Consider the following 19,553-nt stretch of genomic DNA (forward strand, 5'->3'; position numbering starts at 1 on the left):
TTTCTAATTTCCGTTTCTAAATTTCTACACATTCCTTATAGCTGCCAACAATGTTTCCCCAACAATTTTTTTTTTTTTGGTTTTTGGAAAAGTATTCACTACAAAGAGCTATCAACAGCAACTTTTTATTTGATGAGGGAAATGCCGCATAAAATCTTTAGTTCGTTATTTTCTGAGTTGTTTACATGTTGTTTTCTTAGAAATAAAACCTAGATTATTGTTCATAATCTCTTGAGCAGTAAACATTTATTGCTATAAAATAGTCATTTCATGTAAATTTTAGTATCTCGCTATCTTAAAAGAAAGTGTCATATAATAGCAGCTAAGAAAGAGAAAGAATAGTCAGTTTCGTTTTAGTTAGCGATATAATTAGTTTATAACGATGAATATGGAAACTATCGAAAAATTGACATCACCTGAGCTCCAAATAGAAAAAGGAGAAACAGCTGAATTTGATAGTAAACAAAACAAACCGAACAATGGAGTGAAATCAAGAAAAAAAAATATAAGGAAGGCGTCAATTGTAGAGTATGTTGTTGTTTTTTTTATTTACACATTTTTCGTTAAGTGCGAAAATATACTTTGGAAAATAAAACAGGCAAAAGATTCCAAAATTAATTTGTAAATGTAAGAATTGTACAGTTCCCTTTTTTTTAGATAATTCGCGTTTCATAAGCACGAAACGAAAAACAGGGGTGATGCGTGCAACAGCCGTGCTTTAGTAGGATTAAATAAAAAATAAGTTTTTTCCACTGAAAGTAAGGAACCACATTAATACTTAAAACGAACAGAATTATTACGTATATGAGGGGGTTCTCCCCTTCGTCACTACCTCACTCGTTACGCTAAATTTCGAATTTTGTTCCAATTCTGTAAGAATTGAATAAAAAAACAAGTTTTTACAACGGAAAGTAAGGAGCAGCATTAAAACTTAAAACGAACAGAAATTATTACGTATATAAAGGGGATTCCCCCTCCTCGTCACCTCGCTCTTTGCGCTAAAGTTTTTTAGTACTTTTAAAAAAGCGTCTTATTGTTCTAATTAAACGGCCCCTGTGTTTCAGGAGTCATTATTAAAGAATTTTGACAAATTCATGCTTTAGCATAAAGAATAAGCTATTGAGTAGGGGGAAACCCCTTTATATACGTAATGATTTATGTTCGTTTTAAGTTGTAATGTTGCTCCTCACTTTCAGTTGAAAAAACTTTTTTTTTATTTCTGATCGTTTTTTAAATAATGACAGGAAATTTGGCCCCTCCTCCATGGATGAACCCCCTCCCCATGGAAAAGGCCTCTAGAAAATTCAATCCCGGTGAAAATTTACCCCGGACAATTACTCTCAACCACTCCGCGTGTAAAATTGAGACGGAAAAGAGAAAGCAAGACATATAAAAAGAATTTCGAATAAGAATTCTGGCAAATTCCTCCAATGTATAGTTTCCCCTGACAGGTTCACTCCCTAAAAAATTCCATCCCCATGGAAAATTCCTCCATAGAAAAACTCCCAGCAGAAAATTTGCCCCCCCCCCACCCGAATTTTTATGCCTACATCCCAAAAACAAATACTATGCGCAAACAATGGGCAAATTTTATAACTTAGAGACCTTTCCCCTAGGGCTGTGAGGGGGTCATGTTATACCCAAAGGCATAGTTATTGGGCCTTTCAACTATGATGAACGAAATGGCTATCTCAAAATTTTGATCGAACAGTTTTAGGAAAAAAGAGGCGGTGAAGGGGGCCTAGTTGCCCTGTGAATTTTTTGGTAACTTAAAAAGGGCACTAGAACTTTCAATTTCGGTTCAAATGGTCCCTCTCCCAATATTCAAGGGTCACTGGGTCGATATGATCACCCCAGGGGAAAACAAACAAAAAATACAAATAAAAAAATAAACACGCATCAGTGACCTTTCTTCTGGCAAAAAAAAACAAAATTCCACATTTTTGCAGATAGGAGCTTGAAACCTACAAAGTAGGTTTATCTGATCAAATGAATCTGATGTGTTATTTTCATTGAGATCACTTGACTTTTAGGGGTTGTTTCCTCCTTTTTTGAAAATCAGGAAAATTTTGGTGGGTAAGACTAAACTTAATGAAATTTATATTTGAAATCAGTATAAAGATCCGATTCTTTTGATATATCTATTGATATCAAAATTCCGTTTTTTAGAATTTTGGTCACTATTGAGCCAGGTCGCTCCTTACTTACAGTTCGTTACCACGAACTGTTTGATAAAACCCTTGAATCACAAAGGCCGTTTAATTAGAATAAAGAGCTCTTTTGAAAGTACTAAAACATAACTTTAGCTTAAAGAGTGAGGTGTTTTCGAAGGGGAGAACCACCTCATATACAAAATTATTACTGTTCGTTTTAGGTTTCAATGCTGCTACTTACTTTCAGCTGAAAAAAACTTGTTTTTTTTTTATTTTATTTTTGATCGTTTTTCAAACAATGCTGGGAAATCCGGCACCCCTTCAAGGAAAGCTTCCTTCCTCCATGAAAAATTCCTGCATGGAAATACTCTCCCACGTAACCCCCTCCCCCACAAAAAAATATCCCCCCTGAAAACCTCTGTAAGCTTCCCAGTCACGGAAACTTCGAAAACGGCTGATTCGATTGGAAATTGGAGTGGCTTGCGCCCTTTTTAATAGTCGAAAGTGATTGGAATGCAAGTAACACCCCTTCCACGCCCATCATCTCCCCAAACACATCCAATCAAAATTTTTAGATAGCCATTTTGTTCAGCGTAGTTGATTTCCAGATAGAAATTATGATTTTGAGGAGGACACTCCCCCTCCCCCCACACCCTCAGAGCAAGGGTTGTAAGTTATGCCCTGGGGGCATATATGGTTTTTATAGAAAGCTTTGTCGTGGAAATTTCAAAAAAGGCTCATTCGATTGGAAATTCATAGGGCTAGTGCCCCTTTTTATCATTCGAAAGTGATTGGAGGGCAACTAACCCCTCCCCCCTCTCACGCCCATCTTTTCCCCAAACACATCCAATCAAAATTTTGAGATAGCTATTTTGTTCAACGTAGTTGGACGTTCTGGAAATTAGGTACACGAGGATAACCCCCCCCCCTCCCCTCCACAGTCCTCAGGGCAAGGGTTGTAAGTTATGCCCTGGGGGCATATAAGGTTTTTTATAGAAAGTGTTGTCATAGGAACTTCAAAAAGGGCTCATTTGATTGGAAATTCAAATGGCTAGTGCACTTTTTTAATATTCAAAACTGATTGTAAGGCAACTAACACCCCTTCCACGCCCACCATTTATCCAAACACATCCAATCAAAATTTTGAGATAGCTATTTTGTTAAAAGTAGTTGAAAGGTCCAGAAATTATATCTAAGAGGATGGATCTTACCATTTCTACGTTGGTTGATAATGTTATTTAAAAAATGTGGTAAGTGCCAGTTAAGTACGATGTAATTATTAGTTGAAAATAAAACCTATCTCATCTCATCTCCCCCCCCCACAGCCCTCAGGGTAGGGGATGTAAGTTATGCATCATTTGATTGGAAATTGAAACGGCTAGTGCCCATTTTAACAGTCGAAAGTGATTGGATTGCAAGTACCCCCCCTTTCACGCCCACCATTTCCCCAAATACATCCGATCAAAATTTTTAGAGGTCAATACTGTTCAACGTAGTTGAAATGTCTGGAAATTATGTCTTTGAGGATGACAACTCCCTCACAGCCCTAAGGTCAAGGGGTGTAAGTTATGCCCTGGGGCATATACGGTTTTATAGAACGCGTTATCGTAGAAACTTTAAAAAGGACTCATTCGATTGGGAATTGAAAGGGCTAGTGCCATTTTTATTAGTCGGAAGTGATTGGAGGGCAACTCACCCCCTCTCACGCCCAAGATTTCCCCAAATATCCAATCAAAATTTTCAGATAGCAATTTTCTTCAACGTAGTTGGAAGTTCCGGAAATTGGGTCTTTGAGGATGACAACCCTCCCCCCAGCCCTCAGGGCAGGGGTTTTAAGTTATGCCCTGGGGGTATATAAGGTTTTTATTGAAAGCGTTGTCGTAGAAACTTCAAAAAGGGCCCATTCGTTTGGAAATTGAAACGGCTAGTGCCTTTTTTAATAGTTGAAAGTGATTGGAAAGCACCTAACGTGCCTCTCACGCCCACCCTTTCCCCAAACACATCCAATCAAAATTTTGAGATAGCCATTTTGTTCAACGTAGTTCAAATTTCTGGAAATTAGGTTTTTGAGGATAACAACCCCCTCACATCCCTCAGTGAAAGGGTTGTATTTTATGCCCTGGGGGCATATAAGGTGTTTATAGAAAGCGTTGTCGTAGAAACTCAAAAAGGGCTCATTAGATTGGAAATTGAAAGGGCTAGTAACCTTTTTAATAGTCGAAAGTGATTGGAAGGCTTGATATTTTTATAGTAAAGATCGATGTGGGTACAATGTATTATTATTTTTTCCTCTTTTTTGTTTAGACCAGGGCACTTCGTATCAAAGGAGTTCTCTTATGAACTTCGAAAAGGGCTCATTCGATTGAACATAGAAAGGGCTAATGCCCTTTTTAATAGTCGAAAGTGATTGGAGGGCAACTAGTCCCCCTCTCACGCCCATTTTCCCATTTGCCCATTATTTTTAAAAACTAAATGTTACCTTGAGATTAAATCAAAATGCACTTTGTTAATGCTAATTCCCAATAAGCCATCTCAACAGTATCCCAAGAACGAATTAGGGTATTATGTTCAAACTTTCGGGGCTACTTCTGCTCTTAAAATTTAACCAAATCAAAATAGCGTAAGTGTATCCAAGCTATCAAAGAAAGTAAACATATTTTTTTGTGAATGGTATCAAGTTTTCTATTCCAGGTCAACTAAAGGAGGTATGAAACTAAATTAAACATTACTATTTGTGTCCGGATTTTTAAAGGGTGTATGTTGTTAAAAAAAGGCTGAAAAATTTTCTCCAGCATACAAATAGCAGCCCAAACTATAAAGTCTTAAGAAACCGAAAAGATTTAAAGAATTATTTTCTTTTTCCCTGAAAAGACTGTGTCAATATAAAACGAATAGAAATTAATTAAAAAAAACTTTTTCCACAAAATAAGTTTTTTGAAAGAAAAGTAAAGTACTGCATTAAACCAAAAATGAGTAAAAACAAAATCAAATAATCTACCAAGCGTGAAACTACCACAAATCAGCATCGATAAATAAATGAAACCCAAAACAAACAGAAATTACAATACATAACAAAGTCAAACTCAAAACGAGCGGAAATTAACATGAGTAGGGCTCAAAACCCCTATGCCTTCCCAAGGCCAGAACATAACTTGCACTTTACTGAAAAAAATACGACTGAATCTGCATTGTCATTTTAGTTCATATACTGATATTTAGTAATCAAAATGTTAATATTATTTGATTTATAAAAGTTATATAAGTAAAAACATTTGTATTTTTTCAGTAAAAGGCAAATTATGTTCTTTCCTTGAGAAGTCATTGGGGTTTTGAGCCCAACTCATGTTAATTCCTGCTCGTTTTGAGTTTGACTCGGTTATGTGTTGAAATTTCTGTTCATTTTAAGTTTCATTTATTTATCGATGCTGATTTGTGGTAGTTTCATGCTTGGTAGATTATTTGATTTTATTTTTGCTCATTTTTGGTTTAATGGAGTTCTTTACTTTTCTTTCAAAAACTCATTTTGCGGAAAAAGTTTTTTTAATTAATTATGAGTAGAGTCGAGCAATGTAAGTCATCAAGCCCTCTTCTCCACCCTACAAAACTTGAGGATATGGGTATTAAATAATGTGTATATATTTGATGACCCAGTCTGGTTATTAGTCCTTCCACATTACTTGTCTAACTTCGACAGAACTTCGGATTTGGTCAATATGTTTATTTACTTATACTATATGTTTTTACTATGTTTTCTTTAATATTTATCTACTAGACGAAAGAGCCAGTTCAGTGGGCTCTTTACCTAGAAAAGAAAAACCGTATTAGTGAACAAACAAACTCATATGGACCACATTATTTTGGACACGAGTTTTTACGAACTTTTCTTTCTAGTTTGTTCACAAAAAACTAAGCAGCCTAATTTTTTTATGGTACATGTTCAAAGTCCATAATTTGATTTTATTAGCTTGAGAGTGTATAGCACATGTATACGCACGCACACAATTTTATACGTATAAAGCGAGATATATTTTTCCTTTTTTTTCCTTTAGATATGAGGACCGACTTAAATGCAACTGGTTTTTGTGATGATTATAGGCTTTTTTCATAAATAGTTGGACTTTCTGATCAATATAACTATGTTTTTTCCGTCAGTAATTCTTTTTGTTATTTATTTCAGACATCCAGCTACACCAGTTACCGCAAATGCCAGTGGTGGAGGACGAGAAGTTCTTGAGTTCGTGTTTCCTGGTGATCCCACACCGTAAGTGTGTGATTAATTTTAAGAACTGGAGTAAAGCCCTTTTTGAAGCTATGTTTTGATGTTGCATAAAACAATTAAAAAGAAAAAATTATCACTCACTTCACATATACGTAGCCTATAGGCTAAGTTAATTTTTTTAATGATGGGACTATGGAATCGAGCAGAGCATCCTGCTTGATAGGACACCGAAAATTGTGCAATTTTGCGGGTCACCTGGGAATATTTGTGAATTAGAGCGTGAAGAAGTCAAAAGATAAGGTTTAAAGGAAGTAAAAGCTTCAAGGAGGGGATCAAAGGATTAAAGAGTAGAATGGGGTGAAAGAGGAGTCTCTGTAGCTGGTCCTCAATCGGTTTGGTACTGACATGAATTGCCAGTTGCTGCAGCAACAGGAAATACGTAAACACTTTTAAAAACGAAATGAATTCTTGTTCCTGGTCTATTGAAAGTACATCGCTATGAAAGTACTCAAAAACAGTTTAGTTGTAAGAATGAGTTGTGACCAGAAAATTTGTTTTTTTACTAGCCCAAAATCTTGTACAGAACCACCAGTGATCTTAGGTTTCTTTTTGCTTGCTCAAAATTTGATATAAAGAGAAGTAAAACAACGGGTAAAGGTGAAGTTATAAGGCTTCTCTTTTGGACATAAGCTTAACGAGTAATGTAATTGAGTTACCAACATACGTCATCAATATAAACCAAAGGAATTAAAGCACACTTTTTTACAAGCCCCCTTCATGTGCACGATAATTGTGTTGCGGGTGCAACATTTTTGTATTGTTTGTTTTTTTTTTGTTTTTTTTTTCATTGCTTCCAGATTCAGTTTCTTAATAGAAATTGGTATGGTTCAGCTCTCTGTGACTTTTGCAGAAAACGTGGATCTTCGGCCAGATTGATGAATATGACACTGTTTTTTGAAAACCGCGTATGATTCATTCCTGGGGCAGAAAAGGTTGGAACTGTTAAAGCAAGCAATTCTGACAGTACCGAACTTATTACGAAACCAACTTATTTTTAAAATCAACTGTGTTTTCTTCGGCGCATGCAGTTGTCGGTTAGAATGCTTTTTATACTAAGAACAGAGAGAGATGAAAAGGAGTGAACATAATATCTCTTTTTCTCTCTGACTTTTTCACCTTGTGGGTATATTTTCACAGCTAAAAAATATTTAGGTGAGCTATCCTAGCCGAGTGGTTAGCATGCTAGACCCGAAATCCTTTGTCCGTAAGGACAGGGATTCGAGTCCTGGTGGTATTGGTTATTTCTTTTGGAACGGGGGTAAGTGGTGTGACTCTGTAAGATCAGTCAGAGTCGACACTATAAATGGGTACCTGAAGAAATCTGGGGAAGGTAAACAGAGAGCGAATGCGAAAGCACAGGATGGCTGCCCTCCTAGCCCCCATTGCACTCCCTGGCTGAAGAACCATAAAACTGAAATCAATACTGCCTTTAGGGCCTGTAAAGTCCAATACCGTATTCTTTACCTTTCTATTACCTTTTACAAAGTTTAAAATGCTGTTGGAATTAAAATTAAGCAGCAAAAGTAGCAGCAGCAGTAAAAGTAAAAGCAGTATTAGTAAATATCCAAATACTTTCAAAAACCAAATGAACACAATTTCCTAGTTGTGTTATAATAGTGGTATATTCAGTGTTTTTCTAAATATCCAGGCGCTTCTAACCCACTCAATACCTCTTTTGGCTGACGTTTAAATTTCGTAAAAAAAGAAAGAAAATTCTTCAATCAAGAGCCCTTTAATCAAGCCCTCGAGCCCTTAAATCAAAAATTAAAGGGCTCATTTATGTGCCATTATCTTATATTATGATATAGAAATATCCCAAAGTTAAATGGAATAGTGATCCATAGCCCCCCAATCTTTCCTCTAAAGTTCAACTTTCATATTGTTACGATTTTTTTTAACCATTATTGTCTGCTAAATCCATATTACAGCGTTAGTCCACATAAACCCTACAGCTGATAAGGGGAGAAATGCTTCTGTATATAGCCAGTTTATATATATATATATATATATATATATATATATATATATATATATATATATATATATATATATATATATATATATATATATATATATATATATATATATATATATATATATATATATATATATATATATATATATATATATATATATATATATATATATATATATATATATATATATATATATATATATATATATATATATATATATATATATATATATATATATATATATATATATATATATATATATATATATATATATATATATATATATATATATATATATATATATATTTGTATATATTCTCTGGCTCAGAATACAACCTTGTCTCACAAATGTTTTCTTTGCTAAAATTCCCCAGAAAAATACAAAGATTAAAAGTGATATCATGCCAACCTGCCGCATCACCTACTAAGATGAGAACAGCAAACCCACAGAATAAAAATAAGTACGCTTGTTTTTTGAGAATAACATTTCCTTTGCCAAATCAATTTGAAAAATCTTGGAACGGATTTCATGGTGGCAATGTGACACATTAAAGCACTCACTGTATTTAGATGAATAAGTAAAAAAAGCTACATGAGCAGAGTTGTTTTTCTTCTGGAATAACATTTCCAATGTTAATAACCTTTTCAACGACCTCAGTAAACTTTGGAAGAGCTCATGTGGTGGCGATAGAAATATGCTGATATACAGGTTTACAAAGTTAATATTAGACTTCGTAGTGACTTCTCTTCAGTCATTTAAATTATGGCACTCGACGCGAAGCTACATATAGTTTCAATAGTTGTGTCATTCCAAAGCTTTATATATTCTGCGCTCTCGTTACTTTTTTGGGATAATCTTTTTTCTAAGTGCCTGCATAGATGGTTCAAGAAATTTTTCATATCAGTATTTTCTAAGTAAGATACTTTTGGTTGTTTTTCATTACATACATACTTTCACCAGCAACAACTATTGGAACTGCTTCTGTGGCTCAAAGATTTAGGCAATGCCTCCATATCCAACTTCACTTTCCTATTAAAACCTAATTAAACTACTACTACTATTAAAACTAGCATCTCATCCTAGTAAAAAGCTGCCTGAGGGCAAGACAGCGTAAAACCGTGTCGGTTCCTTGGCAACTACTATTAAAACTAGTAACCCATCTCCGCAAGAAGCTGCCTAAGGGCAATAAAGGCGTAAAGCCGTGTCAGTTTTTGACTACTACTATTAAAACTAGTAGCTCATTGCAGCAATAGTCTGCCTAGGAGCAAAACACCATAAAGCCCTGCCATTTTTCGGCTACTACTATTAAAACTAGCAATTTATCGAAGTGAACAGCCACCTAAAGGCAAAACTCATGGAAGCAAAAGCTACCTAAGGGCAGCAAAGCGTAAAGCCATGCCAGGTTATTGGCTTCCCTCACCATTGGGGTAGCCACTCCTCAAAGGGGAAGGTCTTGCGTCAGGCCAGTTGGAACCACGGCTCTAGCTTCCCTTGGCACGGGTATGTCCACTACATTGTTAGAGCCACTAGATTAAATTTGAAATGGATGTAATTATATTCAGGGCTAGGCTAAATCCGTGTGGCCTGTAAGAGTAGTATAGTTTTGGGACTCTATTGAATCATTGTTTCCTAACCCGGGTTTGAGGCCCACTACAAATGGATTAGTTAAGGCCCATTGGCAGTGAGATTTTACAAACACCGAGGTTTAGTCAGCACTAATTTGAGCCAATCAGATTTTTCGTAGGATATTCTGATTGGGCAAAAATTTCTATGGAAAGTACTGACTCAAATTCAATTTCTATGGCTCAAATTGGCACAATCCAAATCTGGATATCAGTAAAATCTCATTGTGAATGGACTTCTAGATAGAGCATACCATGGGAATGGTTTGCATCAATTCTGAAAGTATTGCTTGCGAAATAGTTGAATTAGATGACTATATAAGAATCAAGCTGAAAATCCGTGTCTGACATGCAGGACTTCCTATTGGAACTTATTAGCTCGAAAATTAAGGGCTAAAACTATTTTAAGGCTAAGAACAGAGACAATTTTTTTTCAGATTACAAGATATCATCGCTTTAAGTAAGAAATTTAATTTGACTTGCCCTTAATCTAATTTCTTAAATTAATGTTTGTGTTATTCTCTGCATTGGGTTGATATCAAGCTCATATACAGCGTTTAGAAGACAATGTGACATTGGCCTCGCTTATGACTGAGAATTTCATGGGAAGTTAATTCTAAAAGGGCGAAAACCATCTTTTAATTCGGTAAAGATAAGGACTTCTGTGGGAAGAGCACGTTTTACTACTGTTGATAATATTTTCAAACATACATTTTCTTAGCACTAGTTTTACGTCAGCTGAATGATCTTCGCATAATGGACCTCAGACAATTCATCTAATCCGATGCATTTATTTTGTCAAAAAGCCGGAAGATCGGGTATATGGACTATCTTTGTGACAAAAAAAAACTAAAGTCAGTTCTTCGGTACCCGGGTCAGGTCTTTTCTTACCTAAAGTCGGAGCAGCAACTTGCTAATTTTGGTATCCCAAAAATTTGAATGTATCCAAAATCGCGGATTCCAATTGCTAATTTGGGTGCTTGGGAAAAACTAATAAAAAATATTAGATGACATGACAGCTCATCCACATAGAAAGGGTACAGAAGGCATAATTATTTTTAAAAAGGTTGTGCTAGGAAAACAAACTATTAATATAGATTGAAGCAAACGGGGACAAATTTTCGCTGACGTATTGCCTCCGTCCTCTTTCCCCCAAGAACCAAAAGCTTAAAGTCAGATAACTCAAACAATTATTCTTTTTGATGATTTTTTATTGTTTTTATAACGAATATAAAATAATAATGAAAAAGAAAAACAAGTTTACCAGAGGCCCTGCCCCTTAAAGCCAAATTAAAACTGAGCAATAGGTAGAAAATACTAGAAATGATATAGTTTCCTAGGAGCATACGCAACACCGTAGCTCCTTGCGTTCAGGAAGATTCCGTGCGGAATCTTCCGCACGTTTATTGAATTTTATGCGGTGCTGGAATTAACAAGTTATTGTCCCGGATTTAGATGTATTTTGATCCCGATATTAGCAAAGATTTACACTAATTTTAGATCCAAAACATCACCGGCCTGGGTACTAAAGACCCGATTTTAGTGAAAACTTAGTTTTGAGAAATAAACTGACAAATTGACTATAAAAGAGGTTGTTATCAAACCCCTAAAGATGTATCAGGTTTTATAATGGGTCACTTGATATCATCTAGCATTAATATCGTAATAACACAGTGCATGTTCTTTTTTTCACTCAGTCAACTAATCCCTAATTTGCATCCTGTAATGCATCAACTTTTCTACGAAGTTTCTTGTACAAGGTCTCCATATTTGTTGCATATTGGCTGTGTAGGCCTTTTAATTGGCTGAGAGCGTCCAATAGTTAGTAAAAGACATTATTCACAGGTAAAATAATTCCAGCATGTCTGGACTCAATATTTTATTTATGCCTTGACCAATAGCAATAACCTCCAAATGCATTGAAATGTACATCTTCTGGAACAGATGCTCCATAGCTATCTTTCTATTTCTTTGTTATTCACTTGGAGGAATCCACAGAAGGATTAGATGAGATAACTTCCTCAAGGAGGAGGTTCCAGATCAATTTGCAGCACCGAAGAAATCTTCTGGAACATACAGATGAACTTGATGGGATAATACTCTCGGGGGGTCAGGTTTATTTACGAAGTGCAGTGCAGAATACATTTTCTGGAGTGAATAGTTGACAGCTATGTCAGTCATTTCTTTTTCTGTTTCAAGACATCATGAGTTTGAGGTGCTGCATGAGGTCCAAGAGAAAAAAATATCTGAATGTCCTCCACACAAAGAGGCTATTCTCCCTATAGGATCAGCCTAATGAAGCTATTTAATAGAATATAAAACAAAAGAGATTTTCTCTGAAAAACCAGTAAGACTTTAATCCACAACCGATTACGCTGGGCATATTAGTCAAGTTCCTTGCAACTGGGAAGAACTTGCAACTGTCATGCTCAGGGAAGATGACTTCTTCCAGGGCAATCTAGAACAAACCGATAAAGGCTACTTATCAAGGGCGTAATTTTCTATGAGGCAGAGGAAGCAACTGCCTATCCCAGATATTAATTTACCCCCCCCCTGTCCCAGACCTTAGTTTGTCCCCCAAGCTGAAATTCCAAAATCTTGTGAAAACTAGGATACGCCTGCATAATTAAAGCATCCACTGAAACGTGTCAGTTTTCTTTGGTATGTCTTTACCTTTTTTGTTACTATATGGCTCTTTTTTCAGTTTTCATTGTCATTTTGACTTGATATGGAATATTTTGCTCCAACTTTATCCCCCCCCCCCCTCCCAGGATTGTGACGAAATTTTGCCGCTGCTACTCATAAGAAATTTTAAAGGTAAAGAAAACTGGCCTGGTGCATGTTAGGCGTCTTGAGAATTCATAATTGTTGAAATGCTGATGGAAGTCAAGCAGAATAATTTTTCTGTCACTGAACATGATGGTTTGATCAGACAGCATGAAATGTTTTAGTTTAAAAATCAGCAATGGATCCAGTATCAACGAATATAGCCAGCTCATATCTAATTTCAGTGACTGAAGAAAACTGGTCTATAATGCTGACAGCTGACATTTTCGTTTCAATTAAGAAAATAACGAGCAATAGAGCTAATTTCTACTTTCATTGTCTCATTGTGGTACGTGAAGTGAATAATTAATCTGATTGAATTGGTTAAAATTTAAATATGATTGAAGTTGAATATTGGCTACCCCTAGCCATTTTAATTTTCAAGGAAATCTATAGAATGAAATTTAAATAACGGAGAAAACAAGCATTAGAAGGCAATAAGAATTATTGTAAGAAAGTTTTATTTGAAACATATTCAGCTTTCTTAATAACTGAAAGTATTTTTCTTCGGCTCAGAAGACCAAATTTTTATCTTAAAAGGCCATTGATAATCCTGGAAATCCTTACATACCAAATTGCATTATACTTTATTTTATTTTTTCAATTACAGGTTCACCTATGACGTAATAAAGCAAAGTGCAGATTTTCTTCTGGCTAGGACAAAACATAGACCTAAAATTGGTATTATTTGTGGTTCAGGATTGGGTAAGCAGTTTCACCTGAATTCCTTTTTCTTATCAAACAACTTCTTGTTACTATTGGCTACCTATGCCAAGTATTAACGAGATGCCTGTCGTTATTTTGCACGACTCTGTGCCTCCAACCAAATAAGTACCTGGAAGAGTGTCTTTGAATCTGATGACTTACCCATAATTTCATATACTCTGTAAATAATTACCACCTTTTACATGCTTAGCAAATATCCACAATCCCCACTTTTAAAAACCAACCTGTGGACATGGTTTCTTCCTAGTAAAGTAGTGGTTCCATCTATGTATATCTGGTCTTGCTTCTGTAGGTCAATGTATTCGAGGTGAGATGATATGAAACCTTTTGATTCCCACCATAATTCTCTAACTCTAATGTTTGGCAAGCTTTTAAAGTCAAAGTGAAATATCATATCTGAAGGCAGGATTCATGAAGCGGTCCTGTCGAGCTCGGTCTACTATGTGCGCTGGGTCTTTCGCTTCATTTCGAATTCAGCTTCTTGTAAAATTATGACTTTTAGTAGTAAAATTACTACTGTAAGTCGGGCTTTCTGGATATTCATTTGAAAAGCCTATGTGGTCAAGTTTGATCAACATAGCGTTTTGTGCATAATGAAACATGTATCAAGTAATCAATCTTCGTGATATAGGCACGTGCGGGGAAAAAATCATTGTGTAGGGAAATTCAGACCTATTTCAAACCTATCTAGACCTATTTAGCCCCATTTTAGACCTTTCTTCAGGCTTATTCATAGGGATTTAAAAATCATCGCAAAGGAAATTCAGACTTAAAAGAAAGTATAAAGAGTGTCTTAGAACTCCTAAAATTTATAAGAAGGCTGAAGTCTAAATCTCCACTCCTTTCCCTTTATATTTGGTGTTGTGAACCAACTATCTAAGCTACTTATATTTTTTTTTTCACCTTAGGGGGTCTTGCCGAGCTGCTGAAAGACAAGGACGAGTTTCAGTACGAAGAGATACCAAATTTTCCAGTTTCAACCGTTCAAGGGCATGCAGGGCGAATGGTTATTGGCTTGCTGGCAGATGTCCCTGTGGTCTGCATGCAAGGTAGATTCCACGCTTACGAGGGATACCCGTTGTGGAAGGTATAGAGTGCTTCTTTTTTTTAGTACTAGCGCAGTAAGGCCTATACACTTAAGCTTTTACAACGTTCTAAAGAGGATATGATAGAATCATCATAAATAGCATGTCTGCATTAACTGCTGTGATGATGGATAACTCTTCTTATTATTTTTGATACAAATAGTACTACGGGCGATAATCACTCGTACCCACTTGTGGGAAGTTTAATATTTTGCAGTTTCACTTACATTTACATAAACCTGTTGAGCAAACAAAAACTTAAAATTCCAGCCTGTGATTCTGCCAAATATCAATAAATGTCTTCAAAATTTTGGTTTACAGATCTATTGGCAGGCAACTGCATGAAACTTTTAGGCAGTGACCTAAATATTGTAACTAAACCCCGTCAGAATCAACCTCGTGTCCCGGGATCCCAAACCTAATGCCATCCAATTCAAATCAATCCGGAAAATAACCAAGAGCATGGATTTGTTTTCATAAGCAACAAAATTTACTGAAATGAAATGCAACTCATCCATTAGCTAATTATTTTGCAAATGTTTCTGAATGTGTGTTACTTTTATGTTTGATTACGTTTTCCTTTGGTTGACTTGCTTGACTTGACTTGTTTTATTTACTACTAATTACAAAATAAACTATACAAGCAACCGCCCGGGGAAGGCTCAAAAAGCCTGATGAAGGACGGCTGCAATCCTCTAATTCTCAACCTTTTACAAATCTCATTTAAAAAAAAAAAATAAATAAATAAAAAAAAGACCTGAACACTCTCTCTCAATTAACCATTAAAACCAAAAACTATGAAGAAAAGAAAAAAAAAACTAAGATATTAATAATAATAATGACAATAATTATAAATTATCTCCCCTCTCCCAGTAAACATTTTTTTATTTTTATTTTAAACGACCCAATGTGGTCAGCTTCCCGAACGCCAAGTGGGATATCATTCCAAATAGCCGGAGCCAAATACCAAATTCTGAAACCTGCACGTGTGGTGTCTTGATACTCAACCGTAAAATTTTCCGCCTCTCTAGTCGCATACCTGTGAAGTGAACTATTTACGCGAAAACAATTTGTAAAAACTGGAGGACATACATCATTCCAATATCTATAGGCAAAAATAGCAGCTTGGTAATCGCGAATCTGACCAATGTTAAGCACTCTTAATTTTTTAAAACATGACGCGGTATCATTCACATTTTCTGTATAATTCCCAAGAAGACGTACTGTTTTATTTTGTATAATATGCACTCTTTTGAAATTTGCAAAATAATTGGTAGACAAAATGACACAACCATAAGAAATATAGGGCGCAACAATACTATGATACAATCATAAAAGAACCGATAATGGTAAAAAAAGCTTCAAATGACGCAAAATTCCCAGACCTCTAGCAACTTTAGCTGCAACAAGATCACTATGGTGCTTCCAAGACAAATTACAATCTAGCTGGAAGCCCAAATAACGCACCTCATGCACCTGTGACAAAGGCTTACCATTAAAAACTATCTCTCCATCAACACTCGGAGGCTTACCAACTCTCCTAGAAATCATAAAATTAGTTTTTTTAACACTCACTGAAAAAAGGCTGAAACTCGTAAATACATAAAATGACCTTAAAACCCTATTTACTTTCAACAATAGATCATCAATCATTCGACTAGACATAGTTAAAGCAGTATCATCCGCGAAAGTCGTGATAAAACACTCCGGTAAGTAAAAACGGATTGAATCAACATACACAAGGTACAGAAGTGGTCCCAAGACAGATCCCTGAGGTACACCACACTTCACTTGATAAGGGTAAGTTGTGTAGAATTTTGAACTATCCAAAAGGCACTATGTGTTTACTATTAATACTACCCCTGCAGTTACTGTAACTCATGACGTTAAGGGTATTAAAGTGAAACTTTTAGGAAACGTTTAGGGGAAGATTGAATCAAACGAAAAAACTATATGCATGAATGTTTTCAATAGGGGATATAAGCAATATTTTCTAAACACATCCGATCAAAATTTTTAGACAACTATTTTGTTGAGCATAATAGGGCGGTCTAGCAACTATGTCTCTAGTAATATTGGGCATGTCAATTCCCTACAATTATGTAATTGACCCATTATGCTTAAAAACTACATATTGTTTTAAAGCTAAATCAAAAGGAATTATGTGTATGGTTGTCAATAAGACGCCGCAGCAATGTCTCTAGAACGACTGGGAGTATTAATCTGAAACCTTCGGGGCTACTACTATTACTATTTCTGTTCTTACAGTTTAAATAAATCCAAAGATTGTATGTGTATCCATACTGACTAAGAGCATATGTTTCTAATGATATTCAGTTTGATTTCTTAGTTCAACTTGAGGAGGTATAAAATTAAATTAAACAATACTATTTGTGTCCAGATTAAAAATTGTTGAAAAAGTCTCTCCAACATACAAGTAGCAAGCCAAACTATAAGTTCTTAAAGAAAGAAACAGAGAAGATATAAAAAAATTTCAATGAAAAAGACTATCTCAATAAAAAACAAACAAAAATTAATTTAATAGCTTTTTCTGCGACACAAGTTTTTCGAAGAAAAGTAAAGAGCTCCATCTAACCAGAAATGAGCAGAAATAAGGGCAAATAATCTCCCAAGCGTAAAACAACCACAAATCACCATCAATAAATAAATGAAACTCAAAACGAACAGAAATTACAATAAATAACCGAGTTAAACCCAAAACGAGCAAAAATTAACATGAGTAGGGCTGACAACCCCCATGCCTTCTAATAACCAAAACATATTTGCAACAAAATGCAGCATAAATGTTTTCATATTTTTTACAATAATGAATAAAAAAAATAAAAAGAACTTGTACAATATTAGTATATGTAGGCTATACCAAATTGAAAGTTTCCGGTCTTCTTTTTTTTCAGAAAAGTGCAAAATATCTTCTGGTCTTGAGAAGGCATGGGGGTTGTCAGCCCTATTCATATGAATTTTTGCTCATTTTGAGTTCAACTAAGCTATTCATTATAATATGTGTTCGTTTTGAGTTTCATTTACTTATTGATGTGGATTTGTGGTAGTTTTACACGTGGAAATATTATTTGACTTTATTTCTGCTTATATCTATTTAGCTTAATGGAGCTCATTACTTTTCTTTGAAAAACTTGTTTTGTTGAAAACGTTTTTAAATTAATTTGGGGTAAGGAGCGGTGCGGCTCAATAGTAACCGAAACTCTAAGAAACGAAGTCTTGATAATAATAAATACACCAAAAGAATTGAATTTTGATGCTAATTCAGAATACATAAAATTCATAAGGCTGTAAAAAGAAGGAAACACCCCTAAAACTTCAAGTGATCTAAATGAAAATCACACCATCAGATTCAGCACATCAGACAACACTACTATAGAGGTTTCAAGCTCCTATATTCTAAAATTTGAAATTTTTGCATTTTTTTTTAGCCAGAAGAAAGATCACGGAAGTGTGTTTATTTGTTGTTGTTTTTTTCTCCAGGGGTGATCGTTTTGAACCAGTTGTCTTAAGAATCGGAAGAGGAATCGATAGATCGAAATCAAAAGTTATAGTGACCTTTTTAAGTGAACATAAATAGTGTAGGGCAGGTATACCCCTCCCACGCCCCTTTTTTCCTCAAAGTCACCCGATCAAAATTTTGAGATAACCATTTTGTTCAGCACAGTTGAAAGATCTAATAATTATATGTTTGAGAATGACTTGACCCTCCCCAGTCACCGGGGGAAGAACTGCAAAGCTATAAACTTCGCCCATTGTTTACATATTGTATTGCTATTAGGAAGCATACAGTCATTTAGGAGGGGGGAGGCAGGAATTTTTGGAGGGGATACTTTGGAGGATCTTTACATGGAGGATTTTGTTCGTTGGGAAAGAGAATTGTCCATGATGGGAAAGCCGGATTTTCTGGTATTATTGATAAAAAGACCAGAAATTAAATAAAAAAAACATATTTTTTCAACTGAAAGTAAGGAGTTTCGATTTAAGCTTCAAAACTTAAAACGAACAAAAATTATTATGTATTTGAGGGGGCTGCCCCTATTCAATACTTCACTCTCTACGCTAAAGTTTTTTTTTAGAACATTGAAGAAAGCTTATTATTCTAAATAAACGACCCTTCTGTTTCAGGATTCGTTCTTAAAGAATTGGGACAAAAAGTCAAACTTTAGCGTAAAGAGCAAGGTATTTAGGAGGGGGCAATCCCCTCAAGGTATTAGGAGGGGGAAACCACGTTGTCATCACTTTTATTCAAGGCACTCTTTACTTTTGAGGCCACATGCCTTGTCATCCTTTCATACTTTTACATAACATCATTGCAAATTACATCACAATGTTTTTATGTATCCCGATTTAAGTTTTAATCTGACGTCATTTATAGTTGTGGCCTACGACGTATGATGTCATTTGCCAACTTGCATATAAAGATGCACTTTTTGTCTAAAATCGATTTTATTTTGATCGTATGTTCTTAAAACTGACAAAATACATTATACAAAGCAATTTTCTTTCAAAAGATTCATTAAAAAGCTCTGTATATGGTTCCAGTGCTCCGCCAGCGGCTACGAAAAAAAATGAATAAAACAAAAAGGGAAACATCAGTAGATCCCATGCAAAAAACGTGATTTATATTCTTGTTCATGGTGGGTAGCTGTAACTCGGGTTTTCGACAATGGCATGTCCAATGTTGCAGTTTTCATCTTGATCCGATAGCATTTTTTGGGGTTTCCAGTCTCTCAAAATCCCCATAAATTTGCTTTCGTGATGAACTTTTACCATTAAAATTACTCGAAATAATAGTACCATTCTTATTTTAACTGTATATGGCGATTTTCTTTCACTTGATAATTTTTTGCAAACCTAGTTTATT

At 35.2% G+C, this 19,553-nt stretch overlaps 1 protein-coding gene across 2 annotated transcripts in view; it reads left to right on the forward strand.

Annotated features, from left to right (window-relative positions):
* Positions 1-366: 366 nt before the first annotated feature.
* Positions 367-19,553, forward strand: part of LOC148947088 (purine nucleoside phosphorylase-like) — a 66,777-nt gene continuing 47,590 nt past the window's right edge. The window contains exons 1-4 of one of the 2 annotated variants that reach the window (XM_089096865.1): positions 367-528; positions 6,331-6,414; positions 13,468-13,562; positions 14,492-14,670. In XM_089096865.1, the coding sequence (XP_088952991.1) occupies positions 383-528; positions 6,331-6,414; positions 13,468-13,562; positions 14,492-14,670 (504 nt within the window). In that variant the 5' untranslated portion in view covers positions 367-382. Of the gene's footprint in view, positions 529-6,330; positions 6,415-9,156; positions 9,324-13,467; positions 13,563-14,491; positions 14,671-19,553 lie in introns of those variants that run through there. The other variant, XM_089096866.1, reaches the window with a different exon arrangement.

Source organism: Artemia sp. Qi Xiang Cuo, chromosome 11, assembly GCF_049724085.1.
Source record: "Artemia sp. Qi Xiang Cuo chromosome 11, ASM4972408v1, whole genome shotgun sequence".
Taxonomy (NCBI): Eukaryota; Metazoa; Arthropoda; class Branchiopoda; order Anostraca; family Artemiidae; genus Artemia; species Artemia sp. Qi Xiang Cuo.